At 43.8% G+C, this 24,285-nt stretch overlaps 2 protein-coding genes and 1 long non-coding RNA gene across 11 annotated transcripts in view; 1 reads left to right on the top strand and 2 right to left on the bottom strand.

The window, feature by feature from the left end:
• GPM6B (glycoprotein M6B) overlaps positions 1–3,423 on the bottom strand; it is a 109,991-nt gene extending 106,568 nt beyond the window's left edge. For 2 of the 7 annotated variants that reach the window (XM_080554483.1, XM_080554479.1), the window contains exons 1-2: positions 3,250–3,389; positions 2,606–3,169 (exon numbers count right to left, since the gene is read on the bottom strand). In XM_080554483.1, the coding sequence (XP_080410609.1) occupies positions 2,606–2,609 (4 nt within the window). In that variant the 5' untranslated portion in view covers positions 2,610–3,169; positions 3,250–3,389. Of the gene's footprint in view, positions 1–2,605; positions 3,170–3,249 lie in introns of all 7 variants that reach the window. The other 5 variants (XM_080554475.1, XM_080554473.1, XM_080554480.1 and 2 more) reach the window with 4 other exon arrangements.
• Positions 3,424–3,946: 523 nt separating this feature from the next.
• LOC308177438 lies at positions 3,947–19,731 on the top strand. The gene is made up of 3 exons (XR_013939116.1): positions 3,947–4,204; positions 8,948–13,035; positions 13,695–19,731. It is a non-coding gene; the product is annotated as an uncharacterized lncRNA (long non-coding RNA).
• The window catches only part of GEMIN8 (gem nuclear organelle associated protein 8), a 26,212-nt gene continuing 20,177 nt past the window's right edge, over positions 18,251–24,285 (bottom strand). For all 3 annotated transcript variants that reach the window (XM_080554631.1, XM_080554630.1, XM_080554632.1), the window contains one exon: positions 18,251–20,308. In XM_080554631.1, coding sequence (XP_080410757.1) covers positions 20,052–20,308 — 257 coding nt within the window. In that variant the 3' untranslated portion in view covers positions 18,251–20,051. The remainder of the gene's footprint in view (positions 20,309–24,285) is intronic.

The following is a 24,285-nucleotide window of genomic DNA, read 5'->3' as shown; positions in this document are numbered from 1 at the left end:
AAATTTAAGCACCTGTTAATAGCCTAAGCAAGTGTTGTGGAGATAGGGAAAGGACAGGAGTAAAAAAATTTATACTTCACAGGTTTTAAGAGAAGATAAACTTAATAACAATGTTTTTTTTTTTTTTAATTAGGAACAAGATTAAATATATTTAAGCAGTGCAAGATTTAATAGAATATGGACGACAAGACTTTGCAATTGAAATCTACCCACCCTTAATGACCGATACTAATCGGATTTTACTATTACTGTGGTACACAAAAGATTTCAGCTCCCGCCTGGACAAAGCATACAGCTGAACAGAAAGAGAGAGAGCTGATTTTCTTTCAGGATTTGCCCCCAGCTGTTTATAAGGAGAAACGCTGGCCAGGGGAATATCTGAACCTCCTGAGGTCTGTGGGCGCTGCAGGGCAGTGGTTGCTCACAGCACCTGCGCACACCCATATGAAGATGGACACTGTTTCACCCCCCATTCACACACAGTGTTTGCTTCAGCAACTTGGAAAAACAAAAGAAAAAAAAAACACACCACTAAACACAATGTATGTACCCACTCTGCTCCAACCACTCTTCTTACTTGAAATCAACAGTTTGGTGAAGCACAAAGAAGAAAAGGCATGAAACTACGCAATCATACAGCCATTCGTGTGCTGCTTTTTAAATTTTTAGAACAAAAGCTCTTTGTGTTTTTTTCTTCATTTTGTGAAATATGCCCCCCTCCCAAGGTGAGACCTGGCATTTGAGAAAATCTGTGCTGCGATGTAAGAGATGCTAATGGATGGTTCTTTGTGCAAGGGTGGGTTATTAAGGTGGTTATTAAGGACAACCCTAGAGCCGATGTAACCCGTAATTAAATACAATGGGCCTGACTTTCAGAAGTGCTGAGTGAGCCAAAAGCCCAACGCAGTCAATTGCAGCAGTGGGCTCTCAGCAGCTCCAAAAAGGAAAAAATAAAAAAATAGATCAGTCTCAGTGGGCCAGTCTTACACAAAAGTTTTGCATGAGTAAGGACAATTCAAATGGTCCTAATTAGAAACAGCCAAACGCATCCTTGCAATAGGATCAGCAAGCTCGATACTGTGCTGGAGCTCCCAACAAATCCTGGTCGAACAGCCAGAGCAGCCTCAGCCTGCGCCACGGCAAGGCAATGGTGTTTATGCGCTAGCACAAACAGCATGTTGCATTCATGAAGGACTAGTTCAGCAGCTGACAAAGACTTAGTTTTTGTGAGCTCTTTGTAAATTATTAAAGGTTCTGTGCTAAGCCCCCTCTCCTGATGGGTCACAGCCAGACTGTCCCACAGCATTTCTAAGACAAGAAGCCGGCAGACACAGGGGGGTTGTACCATTATTACCAGCAAAACATTCAAGAAACGTTTTCTTCCTTCCACTCCTGTTTTCTCAACAGGACAATACATTCTATAGGGACACAAACCATACATTATGTACAGACCCACACCTTGCGAAACCAATGCTTGTGTTCTTCTAAGGCTTTAGCACTAAAGTAAAGACTTGCTTCTTCAAGATGAATCACCTATGAGGACTTGAAAGAGCTTTTTGATGTCAAATCCCTAGCAATTTACTGAAGAAAGATCATTTCACAAACTTAGCAGCAAAGTCTTAAGAACAACTTTATATGTATTGCCATCTAATGAATTGTACCAACACCATCCCCGAATAAGATGCTGTAATCCAACAAACATACTTTTCTTGATAACACAGCAGAAAACTTTTGGAGTGGGGATGGAAGAGGAGAAAGAAGATCTATTTGACAAGTCCATGGCAGTAAAGTAAAAGGTTTTGTTAAGAGAAGTACACTGAGACATGGGAGAGGCAGTCAATTTCACAGTGTCATTTAACATCAATTTCAAAGGTGTACATAGCAAAAACAGTCCAAAAAGTGAGTATCAGACCAGGCAGGCAGAGCCCAAGCTTTCTGGTACAGACAATTGAGCTGCTATCTTTACTCCAGCGCTCAGAGTTGAAGAGGCAGCAGGACTCAGTGCTCTAGCATGTACTTCGAGGGGTATTGGAAAGTTCAGAAAAGCTCAGCGAAAAGACCTCGGTGCTACGGGAGCCTGATCTTTTGTGAGCTAGAGAACAAGCCAGTTAATGAGCATTTACAAACTACGGAGTTAGGCGATGCAAATTAATTTAACCAAGTAACAACCAAAGGAATTCTGGCAGCTTCCTTTGACTGAGTAATTAAATTATGTATATTTTTTTCCTTCTCCCTTCTTTTCTCGATTAAAACCAGAGGCAGTGCCAGCACCGGCGTGCCCGTACGGACAGACGGACGGACGGACACCGGCCGCTCGGCACGGCGCTGCCGGGCGGGCCCAAATCCGCTGCTTTTCCCCCCATTCCTTCCACACACCCCCGGCACTGCTTAACCCGAGGGGATCCCCCAAAAGCCCGGGGGGACGGGAGCAGAAACCCCCGCCGCCCCCGAGCTGCGCGGCCGGAGGCGCCCCCGCGCAAGATGCGCGCGGGGCAGGAGGGGGGCGCGGAGGGCTCGGGGGGCCCTTTCCCTCCCCAAAACGCCCCTTCTCGGGTTTGGCTCACACACATCACCCCCCCCTCCAAACCAGCACCTCCCCGCTTACCCATGGCTGGCTCTCTCCGTGCGGGGCGCGGCGGGGATGGGGGCGCAGGGCAGGGGCCGTGCCGAGCCGGGCTGTGCGGGATGCGCTGCGGAGGGCAGCGGCCGCAGCTCGCCCAGTGCCGGGCTCCGCTCGCCTCGGGCGGGGAGAGGGGCGGGGATGTCCCCGCCTGCCTGCGCCGCCCGGGGGGCCCGGCACGGCCCCGCACGGCACGGCACGGCACGGGGCACGGCGGAGCGGAGCAGCGCCGCCCCACGCCCACCCGGCACGGCACCGGCCTCCCGAGCGGGGCTGGGGGCCCCGGCGGCGACCCCCGAGGCCGGGGGGGCTTTGCTTTTGCTCCTCTTCCCGCCCGGCTTGCTGCTCAAGAGTTTTGCGGTTCAGGTGTCCGACACAACCCCGTTCCCCTGATGTCCGCAGCTTCCTACTTTTTGCAGCCTCTTCCCAGCCCGGGATGAGGTCCTACAGCATTGCGAGGCATCGCTTGCACCGTGTTGCAGCCACAAGACTGCACGAAGGGACTTGTTTTAACGTTTCTCCAAACATTAGAAGAAATGTACCCTAGCCCTGGGGAAAAACACAGGGGAAGGGAGTCCCACAGAGCGGGTGAGGTGGTTTGGAAGCATAGGGGCAGCTTCTCTGCTCACCTATGAAGCCACATTGAGATGCACTGGAGACAGAAATAGTCGTATCGCACAGAAATAGTCGCGTCATGCAGAAGAAGTCTTCACGGTCGCAGCCAACACATGTGGAAGAGAGCAGAAAAGTCAGAAAAGCTGCACTGATTTTCTCAGTTGGGCTCCTACCATTAGCAGCAATTTGCTTACTTAAGATGCAAAGGCCAGCTCTTCAGCCAGAATAAAAGAGGACTAATATCAACCAGCCTGTGCTGATTTACATTAATTGGCCACTTGGCACACATTTCCCTTGCCTTTGCCATGATAACAGTAGCCTCCTTTTCTGTTATTTATGTGCAGTGTATGGCTATATTTCATCTTCTCCCATGATTATTAACAAAATGATCCATTAAAGTACGCAAGCGTATTATTCCCCTCTAAACGAGACAGATTGCTTCTGAACACACATTAATAAAGGACAGAAGACAATGGGATGACAAAAGTGAGAACACTTCTTTCCAGGGAAGTCGGTTCACACGTTGCAGCTGTAGACCCCTGCTCCTGAAGCAGTGTGCCTGCGTTCACGTCTGAAGTTGCAATGTCAAAGCTGTGCCTTCATTTCCATCAAAAGCAAAATCCCACCCTCTCAGGGCAAAATCACTTGAGGCTTTTGCATCGATTAAGAAAGTTCTATGTTTTTCCTTTAGAACTACAGGCCCAACACCTTGTGAGTACTGCAGGAGCAGGGAATAAGTGCTCCTTCTTGGAGAGGCAACAAGAGGATTGAGTGAGTAACCCATTTTATAAAGACAGGAAAAAGTCATAGCAAAGCTGATCACTGCAAGTTGCTTCCAGTCCCCCCAGGAATTAAAGTGGATGAGCTACACACCTTTGAAAAATAAGATTAATTATGGAAATAGCACATGACCCTTAACCAGAGTGGCACTAAATGGCACTGAAATAAGGTGGGAGCTGAAAGCAAAAGGTAAGAGCACCTTGATGTGTTTTCACTGTGTACTGGTGGGAGTTTGTTTTATTTAAAAAAAATGAATTCCTTCGTTAAATTTACATTCTGTGAAGCTCTGGCAGTGCACTGCTTTGTTGATATTAGGAGGAGCAGTTGAAAAATATGTCCCTGATTCTGGCCGTGTTTACATCTCTGAGTAAGTTTGTGGAAACTTGAGGGCAGAGCTGCTCAAGGGAAGCTGACCAACAGGGCCATCACCATCTGGGTTGGGTTTATGGGCTTACACCAAAACACAGGGGGAGCATTCCTGTGAGATGCACTAATGCGAGACACTCGCTGCCCTTGATGAGCTTTCCATCATCCTCAGAAACATTGGTCATTTTTGTCTCCAGAGAGCACAGCAGAGAGCAGCTGTCCAAATATTGGTCATGGCTCCGCAGTCAATGGGGATTTCCAGTCACAGAGATACCGAACTTAGTCTCTGATGAGCAGAGTGGTGAGCACAGGGCTTTTCCTTGGGCAAAAGGAAGCTGCAGTACTCCGTGAGGTCAGGAAGGCAAGAATTCTTTCTGAACTATGAATTCTTTCCTAGGCGCATTGTCAGGGAAAGGCATGGATCGTGCTCCTTGCCCTTACTCTGTTATCCAGTACATAACAGAGAGGAAAGTCAGGCTGGTTTACACAGCTTTTCAGTGAGCCTCAGTGGCTGGAGGACTCCTCGGGTGCTACGGCCGGTAGCTGTGAGGCTGTGCAAAAGGCTGCTATAAATGCTGTGGGAAGCCAGGGTGATCCAGGCAATCCTGGCATCAGGGGATAATAGCAGTGTGCTGGTGCTGTTGCAAGTTTAGTCCATAAAAGAGAAGGCAAAGGCTCCGATTCTGTGCTGATGAAGGTTATTGATTGTCTACACTGGGTGCTTGAAACCTTTTCCGCAGCTCGGGTAACAACCCGCAAACCCTTCTGTGTATTTTGCGGTGCTGCCATTGCACAGGGGTGGTGATGGCAGGTTTCTAAAGAAACACTTCCACTCCCCGTAGAAATGTGCTCGATGTAACCTAGGGCGGGGTGGTGTGCTCTTCCCTGGGGATGATTTTAGGGAGGCTGTTTGATTTGCAGAAGAAAACTGAAGCTCAGCAATCAATACCCAGGTCAGTCAAGATGATGATGGGAGCAAAGGAGGAAAAAGAATGTCTCATCAGGTGTAACTGAGGGCACCGTATTAGCTTGAAACTCTGGATTTTACCTTATTTGACCATTGCCAGTCATCAGTGGTGAAACAGATTTCCAGAGCAAACGAGGCTGATTGTATATAATTATTCATGTTTATCTATTTATTTATTTTTACCACGTTCTCTCTTTCTCACTGGAGAACAGCCCAGCTCTAAAATGAATCCCTGAACAGATCCATGTGGTGGCTGCTGCTACGTGGTTGCTTTCCCCCTTTCCCACTCCTACTGTCTTTCCTTGGGCCGTGCAACCAGACAGATTGCCCTCCATGCAGAAGCTCTTCCCATTAAAATCAGAACCAAAAGCAGTATGTTCCCACTTCATGTTTTAGCTTTGACTAAACATTTTAATTTTATTAAAATTCTTTTTCTAATAAATTTAATTTTAATAACATTTTTAATTTTTATTTTTATTTTGTTTACATTCCAGTTTTAGGCATTGGAATGGGCTGCCCAGGGAAGTGGTTGAGTCACCATCCCTGGAGGTCTTTAAAAGACGTTTAGATGTAGAGCTTAGTGATATGGTTTAGTGGAGGACTCGTTTCTGTTAGGTCAGAGGTTGGACTCAGTGATCTTGGAGGTCCCTTCCAGCCTAGATGATTCTGTGATTCTGTGGTTTTATCGCAGTAAAGGCAGTGTTTCAATGCAGAAGCGTTCTAGTGGGACACCTGCTCTGGTGGATCCCAGTTCACACAGTGTCCCACTGCTGTCTGCGTGTGAGCCCTCCTCCCGTGGCCCCCTGTGCTACGAGGGAACTCGGTGGCTACTCGTGAGTATTATATCTGACTGCTACATGAGTGGTGCCAATGGGTAACAGTCATTTCCACTTCCCAGAGGATTAGAGGGAGTACATAGGATGCCACTCATACACTTGATTTTACAAAAATCCTGCAAATCTCCAAAACCTTGTAAAATCAGGGGCTCATGAGGCAGCCTCCCTTTCAATGTGAACACAAGTGTATTTTAGGTTTAAGGGAATCAGAAGTGATAACATCCCATTTCAGTGTCGGTGAGTGTTCTCTGAGGCCTGTCTCCATGGGGTTCGGCAGTCCTCTCTGTCTTGAACTTCTGATTCCCCATACAGTTGAGGCATGCTGGGGTTTTTCTCTCCCATGTGATCTTCTGTTCAAAGCGGCGTTACAGAGGCCGTGGATGTTAAAGAGAAATAAAATGACAATCGGATCACTTTGTACTGTCATCTGCGTGCAAAGAAGCGGTGACCTTTCCGTGCTTTGAACTCAGCATCTCGGTGTAGATTAAGGAGAATGACTCACGCTCTCCTGTGTCATTTGTACCTTTTATGTGCTGCTGATCTGCTTTAGACTCCAACTGCTGCTACCAAAACCCCTTCTTAGTCCTCACTGCACAGAGCTGTTTGGAAAGTTCATATACCAAAATGCTGCGCAAAATTCTTCAGATCATTGGCCTTGCATAGTCTGGGGGAAAAGATGGAAAGAGAAAGATGAAAAACGAGAAGTGATTTGATAGTTTACCCAGCATGTAGATACTCCCCTTGGAAATTAACATTCAGGTACAATAGCATATGGAATAAATACTCTTCAAAATCAAAACTGCTTCTTATTATCAACTAGGTCACATTCTCAGCAACCGTTCCGCAATATGTAAATATCAGCAGTGATTGCTTTAGAATAGATATAATTATATATTCAACAGAATGCATAATTTTTCCCAATGAACCATAGTTAATTTTATCTGAAAATTAGTAATTACCATTTTGGTGTTAATTACAGAGTACTAAATACATCTTCAGTGTTAAAAGATAAACTCCTCTCTGTCTCATATACCCCAAGATGCAGAATAACTAATGTCACTTTGTGATTTTAAAGTTAAATATATATATATATATATGATATCATTGAAAATGAAGGATAGTGTTCAGATTAGGACCAACTAAAGAATCATCTTTCACTTAGCTCTACATGCTGGACCTCACTTGCATGGCATTTTGCTCTTACATGCATGGGTATTCTGTGGATGTCCATGAGACATCTGGGCCTGGGGGGAGACCAGAGAGAAGAGGATGGGAGTATCATCCACGGTCTTTCTTCTGGATGCCCACTCTTGCTTCTGCACCTTTACCTTTCTGCACTTCGTGGAGGTGGCCTAGACCTGGTAGGGAACCATGTAGGAGTTAACGTGAGGTCTGAAATTGAGCGGATGGTCTCAGTAAACCATTTTATGGAGTCGAAAGTTTGTGAGTGAAAAAGAATAAGCTAACATCTCTGAGGACTGATGTGTGTTATACAGAAAAAAATACAAGCTGGTATGAATTTCCTCCAATGTGGAGTCCACCTGGTTTCATCCTCCCCCTCCCTTATGAATCTGCAAAATGTGCATGGGAAATGCTGACAACCCCACCTCCAAGGGAGAGAGAGAAAAATCCCACCTCCTGCTGTCCGGGTCACGATAAAACGATCCCGGAGAAGGCATTCTTCCACACGCTTCATTTCAACATGTTTAGGCTCAGAAATGCACATGAATTTGGCCAAAGATGTTGTGTTCAGTCTAGCAGACTCGGGTATAAACATTTACTGAAGTGCTTTGCTGAGTTACTGCTGTGCTGTGCGGTAAGGAGCATGTGGGCTGGAGGGGCCACTTTGCTGTCTTTGGGAGGAGCTGACTCAAAGGTATGGATTATCCAACATTTCATTAGTACCAGTGGGGAGATTTGAATTCGGAATAGTTTGCAAATGAAGAAACCAGACGGGGGCAACATGCATACCCAAGGAACATTAGTATTCGACTTCAGAGCAACTTCTGTGTGACCATATACGTGCTCATTGCAATATCCTGAAAATAATTGCATACATATGTATGTTGGCCCCACCCTCCGGCAGTATCAATAGACTTAACCCAAGTTTTATGTTGAGTTGCAAATTAACGGAATAGACTTTATTTCTAGAGTGCTGAACACATGGCTGCCGTCCAATAACTTCAGCATGGCACCCACCCAAGAAATCGCTCCAAGGCAGCCTAATCAGGACAGGATTCCTGGCAAAAGCACATTCTGAGACAAGGCTCTCTCTCTTTTTCCAAAGTAGAAAACTCCTTTGATGGCAGTCACAGAGAGCATTTAAGAACATTCTCAGGTGCCTTTTTTTTTTTTTTTTTCTCAAACTGAAAATCAGACTCAAAGAGCAGGGGAAGGAAAATTGCAGGACTCATTTTAACACTTTTCCTTGATCCAGCTGGACAGAGGAGGTTGAGTAACAGCCAGCTGATTTCATTTTAGTTCTCGTTTTTTCACTTCTGTCAATAGGGAAAAGCTCATAACTTACTACAGAAGGTTTTAATTCTGCTCTGTAAACATGAATGGTGCCTAAGACTTAAACAGTGTCAGAAAGCTGAGTTACATTCTCTCATAATGGGCTACCCAGCTTTAGTTGTTCACTAATATACATTTTGAAATGCTGGTTTGGGTTTGGTGGTGGTGCTTTTTTTTTTTTTTTTGGTTAGGTTTTTGGTTTTCCCCACTACATTTTATTGCTTCTCTACTGTTCTTCTTGCCTTGCAGAGTCCAGTTCTAGCAAATGGCTATACTCCGAGCTGCGGTTTGTGGCAAAAATGTGATGTGTTGGAGAAAAGAGTGACTCAGTAACTCAGCAGTGGTATAACTTACTCAGCATGCCCAGCAGTGCAGTGGTATAGTGCAAACAGACTGCAGGGGATGGGTGTCCTGAGCTGTGTGAGCTATGACGGCTGCTACAGCCCTGCAGGTTCTTCACTGGTTGATAGCAGAAGTGGGGATGAGCTGCAAAGTCCTCCATCAGCTCTGTGAAGTGTGTGTTTAGAAGGAAGGAGTGGTTTCAGGTCTGCTGATAATGGAAACGCTTCGCCTCCTTCTGACTTCGGAGCCAGACAAACACATTAAACCTGCCAGAAATGTGACATTCAGAAATAAAAAAGCATCAGCCAACCTGGCCAGCTGAGTGAGAGCACTCCAGGAAAGCCCAACCAGGCTGAGGATGCAAGGGAAGAACTTGAAAATAACAAGATCAAGTTTGATACTAAATCTTGGCTTTAGAAAATTAGTTTGATATCTCATACCCCAGACTAAAAAACATATTAAAAAAAAATCCAAACATCTATTCCAAATATGAACATTTTCCCCTTATTTTCAGTCCAGACACTGAATTTTTGGAAACACATGAGCATATGATTAAAAATAAAAAAGTAGGACACATTAGTCACACATATATACTCATTCTTCAATTTGAGAGATGAAAAAGTAAATAAACCTGTCAGGTATTAGTTATCATTTTGTCTTTCGTTTATAGCATACATAAGATAAGTTGAAGAGCATGCATTTTTAAGACAAAGATCTGTCTTAGGACTCTTGTTATCTGATTCTAGTTATCTTGAATATCATGCTCAGCAAGAAGAAAAATAATACCATTTCAAGAGAGGAATGCAATAAACCTTTTTATTAGAGCTATATTAAATGTGGGCTACTGTCACAGGTGGATTTGGATTCTTACTTTTTGTATGTTTTATTTTAAATTAAGTTCAGGCCAAACTAAAGTGTTTCTTAGCAGTCAGCCTACAACATTAATTCTGGCCTCCCATATTCAAAGGCAATAACTTGTTCTTTAAAAGATGAAAAAGCCAAAGGTACACCAAACATCATGTGAACTTATCAGAAAAAGATGACCCAGCACCGTCAAAGAAGTTATTGAAACTGCAGCTTGGGAAATGATTCCTAAAAAGCAAGGGCACTTCTAACAGCCCTTGGACCTTCACTGCTTGGTGTCCACCTTGAAAAGGACACAGAAATTGTTTCAAGTTGTGCCTTGCAATGGGATGATGACATGAGGAGTGGGGAGGTGACTGCCCAGGACCCTGGTGGTAGAAAACGAATTTCAGCAGCAAAGTTGGAAACCCGTAGCCACTAGAAGAAGGGGACATCTCTAGAGAGAGCAAATGCTGCTGTGTAGAAAATTTATTAGCAGCAGGCATAGACGCCTGTATCAGCACTTCACCGGTGGATAAATCAGTGGGTTTGCTAATGATGTTTCAGTTCTCTCGGTTGAATTGGATTTCTAAAACAAAAAAGCAGCTGCAGGCTGAATCGCTTTATATGACAAGAGAATAATGACTAACCAATCCTGAACACCCAGGGTTTCTGTATATACAGGATAATTTAGCTTCCTTTATTGTTATTATTTTATATGCAAATGAAATTATCAATGGCCTTATCTAATCACTTCCTGGATCACATTTATTCCCGAGTTTGTGCCTGTTTCTCTGTGAGAGAAATGTCTTCCTCATGTTTTAGCCAGGGTTTCACACTACATCTTAGTCCTGCTGGAGCCTGTGGGAGTTTTGGTACATTACAGATACGACACATTCAGAGGACACTGGAATTGAACAGAAAATACTGGAATTGCCTGTGGTTATGAGAGTGCTATTATTCTGAGACAGGACCCATTACCTTATGCTATTATCTGCATGTTACGTGTGCTGCGTTTTGCATATTTGATGCTTCCTTCACATGAGTATCAGGTTCCTTTAGCAGTAGTGTTTTGGAGATGATCTGGCCAAGTGCCCTCGTCAGCCTCTTGCTAGGTTGTTCTCTGGGGCTCCAGCCAGTAAATCCCCACGGGCTTTAAGCTCTAAATAGGCTACTGCTCCCCCTCCTAAGGATCAAGCTGAGCTGAAGCAGTGCCTGCTGCAAAAGTAGGAAACAGGATGCCAGCTGGCAAAGAGGGCTGAAAAGAGAGAAGAAAAGAGATAAAATGATTCTTAAATTGAGAAACTGCCTTAGCAACATCCTCATTTGCTGGGTGGGAATAGATCATGGTTGCTTGGTTGGTCTTTCAAATGGCTGAGCTCCTAAATTACAATTATGCCTTTCCATTGAGGAGATGGAGTTGACAGAGATGTACTGTTGAGACACACTGCAAATTAAACAGATGGATTGTGAAGCCCAGGCTCTGTATCCAGTAATTCCTCCCACTAAGGGGAAAATCTTTCAAAAGCTTCCCCCGGTGCTCAACAGGATCTTGGTGGCTTCATTGCACCGCGACTTTAGAAGGGCTTTGGTCAGTGGGATATTTACTCCAGGTGGAGTCTGCCCAGAGATGGCTTGGCAGCAACACCCTTCCCACCACTGGCATGGCAGGGAGGGAGTTTTGGGAGTTTTGTGGTTTAACCAGGACAAGAGGAGAGGGTGATCCTCCCTCGGCCAGGTCGGGGCTGGAGCTGCTAAGCAGGTGCTGAGGGCAACACTGTGGTAAGGGTCTTGGCACTCTGATTTCAGCATTTTTTTCTGGTCGTCTGGATTAATCCTTCTCGCTTGCTCTGCTGGCTGCTGGGTGTCTGGGCAGCATTTCGTCCCCTACCTATGGGAGATGGAGAGGAGTGCAGGAGCTGGGAGACTGTCGGCTGCCAAAAGCACGTGTTGGGGTGGAGGGATACAAGCTAAGCCAGAGCTGGGAGAGAAACTTGGAGAAACAGAGTATCAGAGAGAAAGAGGAAAACACGGGTAAGCTGAAAATGACGGAGGGAAGAAAAAACCTGGAAACTGTTCAGCTGGGTCCTCAGAGATCTGAAGTATGAGGGACATTGGCAGAAAAAATGCATTGCAGTGCATATCCATTTAATTGCAGGTAGCTTTGCGGCGATGGCAGCAGTGGGAGAGGCGGTGTAGGTGTTTTTCCTACGCTGAGCGTGCATTCACATGTTATTTCAAGCACCGCAAAGTGTGACTACCTAAAACCATTCAACATTTTAAAGGTTGCCTAGTTAAGAAGTATAAAAAAATTATCCGATTTTATTTCTGGAAACCAAGAAATGAAAATAACGTTGGAAAATCAGCAAACTCAGCACTTTTTGTCACTTCTTCACGATTATTTTTGTAACCTCGGGCACTCTATTAGAAAAAAAAAAATCTACATTGCACCTGAGATCCTGTTGTATGCTTTCTGGCATTCTGGTGGTTCTACATCACTTCACACCTCAAAAGCCTGGCATTAAGGAATTTAAACAAGCTAAATAAAATTGTTCAATTACCACTTTTTAATATGGCATTTTAAAGTTTCAACAATATGAACTATTGGCATGCTTTATTCCAGTAGGATGTGATACCTTCTTGGACTGAGCTGAACAATTCTTTTAAGCGGAGGGGGACTATCTCACTGCAGTCTATGCCTGGAATGACAATTTTCACAATGTAACACAAGCCACTAATGCGGTTAATTATTATCAATGTACTTACTCAAAAAAAAAAAAAAAAGCTTTGGTTATAGCCATGTTGTAGAAAGGAATTTAATTTTGCTAGACTTGAATAATGCAGGTAACACTGAGAGACTGAAAGAGCTACAGAAGGGAAAGACTATGCTAAGGCAGCTCTTTTTTCCCCTTCCAAACAAGATTTAACTGCTGTTGACAGGGAAAGTATAGGACATCCTTCCAGAGTGGGTCTGTGCCATAAAACACACTTGTGAAAGGCAAAGAACTAATCTCTTTAGAAGCACTCTGTAGAAGCACTTCTGCACTCCACAGGTACTAGCTGATGCTCTAATAATACTGGAGGTGCGGGTAACCTGAAGAGGGACCGTCTCAACAGAACAAGCAAAGGAGGGAGCACCGAGCATTGATTTTGTGAGTAGTTCTCTCTGTTGTCTTTGCTGGTAGAGGAGAGCAGTTCTGGAGGAAGTATGGTCTCTGTCACCGTCCAGCTGTTCTTTCTGGCGTGTTCCTGAAATGAATTCCTTACCTGGTGCTTACGACATCACGGCCTGCTGCCATGGGACCCGGTCACGTCACACACACTCAGCATCGTGGCTTTCAGAGCAAGAGCAAGCCATGAAATAAGCGGTATGGCTTGCATGTTTTGAGTTCAACAGCCAGCAGAAAAGATAAAGTAGCAAAGACCTGGCATTCAACTCCCCTTTACCCCACGACCTCAGTTTGGCTGCAGGGCTCCTCAGAGGAAGTGCTAAGGAAGGACTTTATGTGTGCCCCTGAAGCACCTGGGGCTGTGGAATTGAACCAGGACCAAAACCCACCATGGCACTGCTGAGACCTACCAAGTGTAGCCCCATGGCAGAGCAGTGCAAATGAAAACCACACTGTGCTCAGCAAGACTGAGTACAGCAAACACTTTCTGGTCTCTAGTGCAAGGTGATCTGTCCTTACTGGAAATCCTAAATTTATCAACAGATATATAGAACCTTGATAAAAATAATGAATAGAAATACCTCCCCAGAGACTGTGTCATTTATGTGATACCTATTGTTTTGTTTGCTTTTGTTTTACAGTCCATTTCAGAAGTATATCCTGCAGTCTTGTAAAGAATCCATCAAACTGCTGTATTTCGAGTGCATTGCAGCCTAGCTGGCTGAAGTTTTAGCTCAACCTTACCACTTTGCATGGAAGGAAGATAGTGGAATAGGAGCCATCAGCCATTACTCAATCACTTCATGTAATATGTTGCAGACGACAAGTGTGGCCTTTGATGAGTTCCTTCTTAAGTAAAAACATACTTCAAGCATTTACTTCTGTCACAACAGTAACTCCTTTCCTTCTGCTCGGGGAGGATATCACAGCTCCACAATCAATCCGAAAAGAAGCCAAGGTACAATCTGTACCTGCGTTTCGAGTTTTGGAGCTAACAAAGGACAACTTAATCTAAACTCATAGCACTTGTGGTATTCTGTTGTGCATTGCAAGTACAAAGCAGGCCATACAGCCTGAACTAGTGGAAGTGGGGGTGGCAGGAAATGGAATTTGTTTCAAAGTGGAGCCTAATTAGTTTCTGAAATGGATTAGACGATGTGGTTGCCGGAGGTAGCAAAAACTAGACACGATGACCCAGGAGATCTTTTCCCGTCCAACGCAAAGGAAGCGTGTAAAGCTTAGTTATGTGAGTCAAAATTTATGAAACACAAGGGCATGGGCTTTGTCTTGCTGGATGCTTGTACATGGCTAGACCAAAAGGGTTGAGCAATTGAATCTTGGGCCTCTGGTTCCTGCCACTGTTCACACCAAAGCAAAGGGTACGGACCAGAATCTTCTAAGTATGCTCCTCAGGACAGCGTCTGCAAGCTTGCAAACTCAGAAACTAACTTCTACACAGAAAATAGGAATGAAGAAAATAATTAGAAAACCTGGGATAAACCTTTTCATGGGTTTGCCTAAATAAGCATATCTTGTACGTCCAGCGAGGAAAAAAAAAAGCACATTTTTCTGTATGATTTGTAATAGAGAAAGCTAGCTGAACCTGCCTAATGGAAGTAGTGTGAGGGGATTGTTTTTATACCAAAGCAGGACAAGCCCTTGAAGGCTGCAAGTACTATGAAATGTGCTCATACGTCCTCTTCTAGTGGTGGCAACATTAACTTATAAATGCTTTGGTCTGTGGAGTTTGCCACTCCCGTAGATCTACTCATCTGATTGCACAAGTGAGTGCTTCCCTCAAGCCTTTTCACTACAAATAAGCTTTAAACAGCTAAGAGGGCTCTTCCCACTCAGCTCCTTTTGACTTACAGCTAGGGAGTGATCACACAGACAAGAGCTGCTGACAGACCCAAGATGGCAGTGAGCTTTGGTGGAGCTGAGCCACTGGGGTGATTTCTGTAGCTGGGAAAAAAAAAATGTGTGGGACAGCTGAAAGAGGAACCTCAGGACTGGTATTTCACCTTGATCTTGAGTATAAGCAAAGGGGAAGATTCTGAAAATCATAATAAACAGGTAAGAGGTCTCATCAGCTTTCTATACCGTCACCCAACAGCAGCTGTCTAGAGGACAGTATAAGAGAAGTCCATGAATAAAGCAGTATTTTTTTTAATCCCTTCCCAGCATCCAGTAAGGTGTAGTGTTGTGTCATTCAGACACAACAGTTTAACTCCATATTTAACAGCCCATGATAGACTTTTGCCTCACAGCTTTATTGAGCCCAGAATTTGGTGAACTGTTACTTTATTTAAAATGATGTTTAAAAATTGAGGACTAGTCGGAGCTTTGGAAAGCAGCCCTATCAATCCTTTCCATTCTTCTTTTCCCTTCTTCCACACAATGGTATTTCTTTTTGGTGGGTGTATACAGCAGTCATGGGGATAGCAATTTTGTCTATTTTGGCCTTTCAAAAGGCTTTGCAGGCAAAAGATCTCAGTGTAGTTTAGGAAACCAGCCAGTAGCATTGGCACCATTAGGCTGTTAAGTATTTTATTGTCAAAAACCACATATTCTGTTTGCTTGCTTTCTTAGAACAAAATGATTCATGATTAAAAGGGAAAAATCCTTCTGTGACTATATCAATAGAATTCATCCACAGAGAATCCTGATTACACACACAGCTCAAACCAAGCCAGGTCTTTCTTCACTTCTGGGCATATGACTTCTGAGAAGCTCCTGACCTGCTGAATAGTTAAAATTGATGCTGGTGTGCTCACCTACACGGGCAAAGTCCAGACAATTCTTCTGTTACAACAGCTAGGTCTCCAAGAGAATACCCGAATACCAAAGCCCACGGTCCATCACCTACCAAAGCTCCAATGCACATGCCTCTATCCACTAGCTCAGCAATTCCAGCTATGCAAGAATATACAAGGGGGCGTGAGGCCTTGAACTTCATACTTTAAATGTAATCACCCTTCAGGAGCGGCTGAGACTTGCTTACAGGCTGCTGTTCTACACAGGATAAAGTCCACGAGAATTTTTTTCCTTTAGACTATCCTAGCACGGCCATAGGAGACAACATAGCAGGTTAGACAGGACAGATGGCTGATGAATTAACACACAAAGATGAAGACAAATTTTCATTGCAGCATGTATGTATCATTTATCAAATAGCATACTCCCCAGAAACTTATACTTTTAAGAAGCTAGGACAACAGGATTCCGGATGTTTCCTTTTGACAGACTGTATCTCACAGTTCAGGCAATAAACTTGACCACTCTGTAATTCTTTCAGCCAAAATATTCAGACTAGCATGCCAAAAATTGTATTTATAAACCCAGATTTAAGCAGCCGAATCAGTCTTGCTTCCTGTCCAAAGACTTGTTCTCTGATTAACGCAACAATAGATTAAGATGATGATTATTTGAAATATATTCATATAATGACTGAGAAGCTTCTGCAAATAGCAAAAGATGTAAGAATGAACAAATCCCTTATGTATTATATATGTATTTATCCTTCATAAAAGCTGCTACATTAGTTTAAGTTGCTTTCCATTAAAGCTCCTTCCGAGGCATGTGCAGCTAGCCATTATACAAGACTACCATCAAATGAATATTTAGCAATAATTTTGATGAAAAATTATGCTAGTCAAAATTATTTAATCTCCTCTCAGTTTACCTGTATACACAGGCGTACTGAACTGTCACTTGCTTTATGGGGAATTAATTCTATAAGGACAAGTGTCCTTGACAATGTCACCACTGTGTAAGTGCAAGTAGTTTTTCTTTTGATAGGAAACCGAGAGGTCATTGCTTCATCCGTATGTTAAATTTATACTGTGACAGTTCTGAAAGTATTTTTTTCTTTTCTTTCAAGAACGCTTACAGTAAAGAAGACCAATTACCATTACCAATCACACACTCTTCTTCTGAGGCTCATCTTCATCTTCTTCTGAAGATGAGCAAATACAAAAAACAACTTTTGAAATTAAGACTAATTGCTTGTATGACAACTCACACTTGTGTCTTTAAGGTTCAATTTCTACTGTTGGAGCTGGGACAAGCTCATGAGAAATAGCACCACCAGCAAGTGAAGAATTCATTCCTTCTGGGCAGGACTGTAAAGCAGCTGGTGTAACTGAAAGCGATGGCATGATATTCTGGACAAGGAAGAACTAAGTCTGCAGCATCTCGGCTGCATTCTATTCGAGACGCTGGCTTAACAGTGTAATTAGGGAACAAAAAAAGGTACATAGTCTGATGACTGAGGATTTCAGTGCAATACAAATCTGCAAGAGACGAGAGCGTTCCAGACATTCTAACTAAATGTACGTTTTTGAAATGCAATTGCATTGCTCCCATGATCACGTGCTTTTTTGAGATATTTCTTAGGACTGCAAAATGTCACAGGATTCAAAATAAGACTTAGAACACAAAATCTCCAAGTTCCACTGAACTACCAGCTAAATGGGACTTCTGGCCAATTACCAGCAACAGCCAGTCTCTTGAAATTTGGGAACAGTAAAGAGATTATTTGGCAGCAACTCTGTCCACAAGAGTGGATTCCTCTCTCTCAAGCCTTGCTGCATAGTTCTTAGGGAACATTTTATCCAGGTCTCTCTACTTTCAACCTCACAAACCACGCTAAAACCCCTTAGAAATAGTTACAAGAAACAAAGGCAAGGAAATGTCTTGTATATTTTGTCTGAAGTGGGAAAGGAGTTCAATGTTTGTCTTGTATGAAGTCTCCACAAATACTTTAGGGGACCAGAATTTCTGCTTCTGCCAGCAGAACCAGTTGGATATAGAAACATCCGCAGCAAGAGCTCAGTTGAAAGTAAGAACAGCCCAGTCCTACACCCCCCTTCTGTCTTCTGTACTGAACCATGCAGGGGAGACATCACCACCACACGGGAAACATTTCAAAGAGAAACAGACCCATGCACATAATCTGGGACAGGGTTTTCCCCAGTGGATGCAACAGCTCTCCCATTCATTTTGTAACATACCACGCGTGAAAGGTACTGACTGATGTTCCTGTGAACGTCCTGTCAACACTCTCTGCTTCTCACTGTGTTAAAACTGCACCTGCTCTCAGTGCAACCCTCTCTGAACAGCTAAAAGAAGGCTCTAGCATATGAAAACCGGAGTGTTGAAGTTTGGAAGTTTGTTTAAAAAAAAATCAATTACAACATGTTATTAAGAGAATTTATTTGGTCAGCAAAGAAGCCCAAACAAAACATTAGGTTTCTGACAGAACCCACCACAGAACAAGAGTGAAGACAAATGCAGGACTGTAATTCGTAACATTGTTCCCTCTCCTGTCACACACATGTTTTTCATATCAATTACATCAGTAACAAGCCTCGGAGATCGGGGAATTTAAATTTCAGCGTTTAAAGTCCAGGACTTTAAATTTTCAGATCTCTTTACATCTAAAGTGAAGGAGGTGGACACTCAACTGAAAATGCTGATTTGAAAAAAACATGCTAACTACTAGTAGAAACAAAGAGAATCCCAATAACACCTCAGATTTGCTTTGGTGCAGCTGGCTGCTGCAGAGGGCACAGCAACTACTGCTGTGTATTACAAATCATGCATGCTATAGAGAGACACCAGACACAACAGGCATGAATTAAAGTTAATTGCAGCTGTGACTTTCTCCGTGGTGAAGAAGGCACATGAATGTTTGTCAGAATTAAAACAGCATAGTGTTCCTTTGCCCTGGTATGGCAGCACTGCTCAATACAAACTCCAGCTCTCCAGCACACGATACGTAGCAGCAGTGCTTCAGAGAAAGTCCTTTAAAGTGTTCAGGGTACCATTTTCTAAGGAATCACCAGTAGTGAGGGGTCCGTCCTGCCTGTCTTGCACAGACCGGCTGCGTGCCTCAGTCTGGCAGGTCAGCTTTAGTGGGGCAAGCACGACTGCACAAAATGAGAGAGCAACCGAACTGGAGCCCAAGAGCCTGTGCAGATGGGTGAGCACACGCACAGAGGTACATTATGAATTTGCATACGTTTATGCCTTGTGCATGTAACACCCAGGTGCACACAGGAGAGCTGAACCCAAAATACACGTAGCCCTCGGGGCTAACATGGCTTCCAGACCTCCGCACAGAGTACACAGATGTACCCTCAGTCTATCAGGTTGCTACTATGTCTTCTTTCAACCTTCAAGCCAACTAGATGCTTTTTATTAGAATGGCAAAAATCATTGTTGGCATTGGTCCTGAGAGTGCTTTGTCCTCCTAAGGATCTCCTATGCTAAACAGATCTCTAACAGGCAGGGCCACACCGGGTTTCTCCCCCACTTCCCCCCACCCCCTTCATTAGAACATTTTCCTATCTAATTTTGCTTTAGAGTTGAACTCCTGCCAGACAAGTATCAGTGTGTAAGAAAAACTTCCTGCTTTATTATAAGCCTTTGAAATAGAATTGAAATGGCTGGGCTACAGTAATCTGATATGTTGTGTCTTTGCCAGTGGGCTCCTGGTTCTCAAAAAAAAATAAAATAAAAATCAAGGATTACCAGACACAACACTTTATTGTGCTGTGTTAAGCTAGATCCCAATGCTACTATATTTAATAAGACAAGAAAGTGGGACTACTCAGTTTTGTAAATGGAAAGAGCTGACAATTTGTATAGTCTTTTTGTCATTGTTTTTAAGTTTTCCCAGTTCACTAAGTATAGATGTTGTTACATTTCTCACGGTATGGTAAAGACAGGCTGGAATCAAATGAGTTAAACTCCGATTTTAGACAGGTATATTACTATCCCTTCCTTTTACTAATCAGCAACAGCACGTAGGTAGAATGGACTGTGACCATCACTGACAGTGTAACAGGAACACAGGGCAGAAGAACATTGTGCCCTTGCCAGCCTCTACCCCAAAGCCCATCCAAAACCAAAATTTGCAGTTTATCCTTTCAGCAGCACAGCCAGAGGCACCCATCCCTACAGCTCGGTGCCAGGTCAGAGCACAGTCCGGGTACTCACAGCTTGAGAGGAATAATAGGCCAGTATTTGGGCTGTTTTTTGTCACAATTTCTATCAAAGATAAGTTGCATGGCAGTCTCCATCGCTAGGATTTTGGCAGCTTCAGCACCATACAGTTTCTCCATTTCTGCCATTCGTCTCTCCCCAGGTCTTTCTGTAGGCGGCTCCACAGAACGCCTCGTGCTTCTGTGAAGGTCTTGATCAGCCTCCACGTACATTTCTTGTTGCTCAGCTTCCAGCTGCTGCTGTCTCCCTAGACAAATAAACCACAAGAGATGTAAATTACCAAGCTATCAACCAATCACATTTTATTTTAACTTTTAAAATATTACACATTCACAACTGTGGTGGGTCTAAACAGCCCAGACCCACCCCTTCTAGGGTGCAGCCAACTCCTTCAAGGGAAGAAGAGCTTGGATTTGAACACTAAAAATGTAGAAAACCTCTCTGCTAGTAAAAAGTAAAAATCAGCATTACTTCACTTCCTCCCTAACATATACATGCCCTGAAAAGAAAAAAAAAAAAATACAAGAGTTGGTTTCCAAAAGTAATTACTTAGCAGCTGAGATAATGAAACAATGCACAGGACAATGCAACTTTAGCTGAACCACAGCCAACAGAAAATGTAATCAGTTACTACTCCTTGAAAATGAACAAACCGACCTCTCATGCAAGTGTCAGCCATCAAGTGTATCCAATGAAACGCAGCCGTAAGCACTGTGTTTAGATAAACTACCCAACCTTAGCCATTTCTCAAGACCTGCAAAGTTCAGAACCAACAGCCTTACTGACATTGCTTTAAAGACAACGCAGAACAACAGCCGAGACAGATCCCTGCACCACATTTCTTTAAAGAAGATTAAAACACTTCAGAGAGGTGAAACACTTGGAACAATATGTCTTCAAAAATCCTCTTTGGTAAACCCCATTCTGGAAGGAAGAACTTGCTTTTGCATGTCCAAAGATACCTCTGCTTTGTGGCAGCTACTCTGATGGAGCAAATAATGCTGTAGGCAGTTAAAACAGCAAAGGGTATATAAGGCTCCCCTCTTACGGGGGACATTTCTACAAGATGAAGATCACCTGGTGAGCATTGAACTCCTTCACCTACCAATAACAAATGATGGTTCTCTAAATTGCGTCATGGAAACAGTAATTCGTAATGTGAGCGCTCATTTATTTATTTATTTTTCTTAAAAAACCACCACTACCAAAAACCAAGAGAGACAGAGTCAACTGGTCAGGATGCATTAATCACATGCAGGATGTGCTTCCCAGTGTTTGGTGCCGCCAGCTCTTCCTCTAAGAGCGAGATTTAGCTTCTACCAAACACACGACATCTGCAAACCCTAACCCAAGTAAGTACCCTGACAGAGCTGTGTCAAACATCTGCGGTTTATTCTTACACTGCACGGAGCAGCCAGCTGACTGTCTGTCAGCCTTACTAAATGAATTATCCCCCGTACCTCATTCGCAGAAAATAGGTACTTTCAACAGCGTGATCAGAAACTTCAGTTCTGGCATCTGTTTGTCACAGAGGGATGGGGAACGCTTTTGTCCTGCCACTTCAAACAGCATCCATGGCTTTGTGTCGGTAGGGGAAGGGCAGGGGCGCTTGAGGGGCCATTAGCAACCTACTCCTGGGGGATGTTTCGCTTCCAGTGATTTTGCTTTAAGGGCACACCCCCAAAGCCTGCTGCATTGCCAGAACTCATGAGGAAACATACATTAGAGGTCCATATGTGTTTTTGAAAGGGCCGGATTTATTTGGTGTCAGGCCATTTTAACCAGAAGGTCTGAATTAAAAGTGCTAACGCTGCCTGCAGAGGGCCCAGCACCAGGAGGACAGCTCAGGCTGCCCAGGTCACTTGTATCCCAAACTTACTGGGACGCCAGGCCGCCCACAGCTAGGTAACACACTTAAGGGATAAACTTGGTGCAAATATTGCAACTTACATTCCAAATTCTTTGACAAAACCCCAGAATCTATGCTGGAAAAATGTCTCCTGCCGTAGGTTACACAGCAAAACTCCGTTAGGGCAATGAAACAAACCTGTATTTGTTGACTCTCTTGAGCCACAAAAATAATTCCTTCTGCTTCTGCATTGCGCATGGAAACGTTACTCATCGGTTCCGTAGCTGCGTGCTAGAACCAGCTGCTTCCCCGCCTGCCTGTGAACGCTCTCTGACAGCTCACTGCACACAGTAACACTGAAGAAAAATTAATTTCTCTGGAGATATGTAATGAAGTCTTCTGTTTGGAAATTAAATGGGTTTCTAGCAGAAGCTTTATGATGGATGAGTGGATTGCAGTTTAGCATGCATCAATCTCCATTTGATGCACGGAGAGGTTCATAAACCTGCAGATCCTAATGTTAACAATCAAAATAATAATATCAATTCAAATTCCACTCCCAGAATTACCTAACGAACCTCTGACGTACATGTTTTACTTTACACTTTACCAATGACACGTCCCGCCCTCAACTTCCCAACCTAACTTTTACTGTCCCATAGCTACTGGCAAAACAATTCCCAGAGCGACTCCGTTACATAGTCTCAGACATGAGAATGAGCTTTAGAGAATCCATCTGGGGACAGAAATCTGCTGCAGGGATGCAGCTTTTAATAGAAAAGGCTGAACTGGAGCACAGGATATGGTAGCAATGCCATCGTAGTCATGTGGAAGAAGCTGCAGTTTCAGATCTGTTATTAGTGGAGAGACACTGCTGTGACAACTCCACCGGCGGTGATGGTGCCATTTGTTATCACGGACAACCACGGAACAAGAAGCCATGGAGGAAGATGGGAATGCCCACCACTGCTTTTGTAAGAGACGTATTTCCAGCCAAACATGGAGAGAAGAAACATAGCCGCAGAGGCAGTTTTGTCCTGTCGTGATGCTCGCTAACTACCTTTCCAGCCAGCCTGGGTTCTTTCCAGTACCTCAATTTACTTTAAAAACAGTACAACCTGTGCTACGTGTGCAATTACCTTTTCATCAAAAAGATGACAAGTCCCTGACAATGGAAACAACAATAAAACAACCATAAGCTGTTTAAAGCTGTTAATAACCTGCAGCGGCAGCCAGAATTTCTTTGAAGCAAGTGCCAAACATTCATCTATGAATTAGGTAGCAGGGCTTTTATCAGAAAAATAATTCTCAGCCCGCAGCAATGGAGTCCCCAGCTCATTTTCAAATCTGAGCTCCACACTCCAAATTCGTCATTGTGCTGCCAAGCAATAAACGTGAAACAATTTTTACACAATTCTGAGTAGTTCCTCCTTCCACTTCACACAGACTAAAATAAATGTGCTTTCCTTTACAGCGTTCAGCTTCACCTACTGGCAAACCTCCCCCAGCTGTGGAACATCACTCTGCAAACATTCACAAGGCAGGCAAGGCAGAGGTGGCGGCGTTCGGTTACCGCACAAAGGATAAGCATCACCGGCCAGTTCCTCTAGTCCCCGAGAGTCTCCTCTCTCTTGAAGCCATTTTCAGAATAAACTTGGTCCTCTTCAGCCTACTTCAGCTGGGAAGCCATCACTACCTGGCCAGAAACAGTTGAGACCTCCTTCCCCAAGTTGCAGTAAATCTTTATCTTTGAGGAACACTGAGATCTCTGCCCAACTCATACTGTGTCCTGGGGCATCATCAGTGCTTCCATGCCTTCTGAAAGAAGTTTTTTCTTCCGCCTACTTTTTCCTGACTGCTATGGATACCGACTTTTAACTTCAGGTACACTAGGTGAAAAGAAACGTGAATGAATATAGACAACCCCATCCATCCTCAGGGACTGACAAAAGCAGGATAAAGGGTAACTAACATCTTAGCTGTTCACTGCTTTTGTGGCTTCACATGCACACAAGCATCATCTTGCATGTTTCCTGCAAAACTGTGACCTAAGCCCTTCAAGCTGTAAGCAATTTTCCCTATAGGCTCCTCAGAAACTCAGAGGTCTCGTTTCTCCTGTTTTCCAAAAAGGAGAACGTCACATACTTAAAGTTTGAACTCCTTTGCTCTTCTTTGTTTGTCACATCCTTTGAGAAGCTTAAGAAGCAATCAAAAAATTTCCTCTCTAGAATTCATCCTTTTCTTATTAAAAGGAGAAAGAAAAAAAAGGAAAAAGAATGAACCTGAAAACCAAAATCCAAGTAAATTCCCTTACTTGGAGACAAGTCTTTATAGAGGGCAGTTCTCCCCAGTTCTCTGGGGGCGTTTCCCCCAGC

This window comes from Anser brachyrhynchus (genome assembly GCF_964034855.1).
Source record: "Anser brachyrhynchus genome assembly, chromosome: 1".
NCBI classification, from domain to species: Eukaryota; Metazoa; Chordata; class Aves; order Anseriformes; family Anatidae; genus Anser; species Anser brachyrhynchus.
Note: the sequence above shows the minus strand (reverse complement) of the source record. Positions and strands in the feature narration are given on the sequence as shown.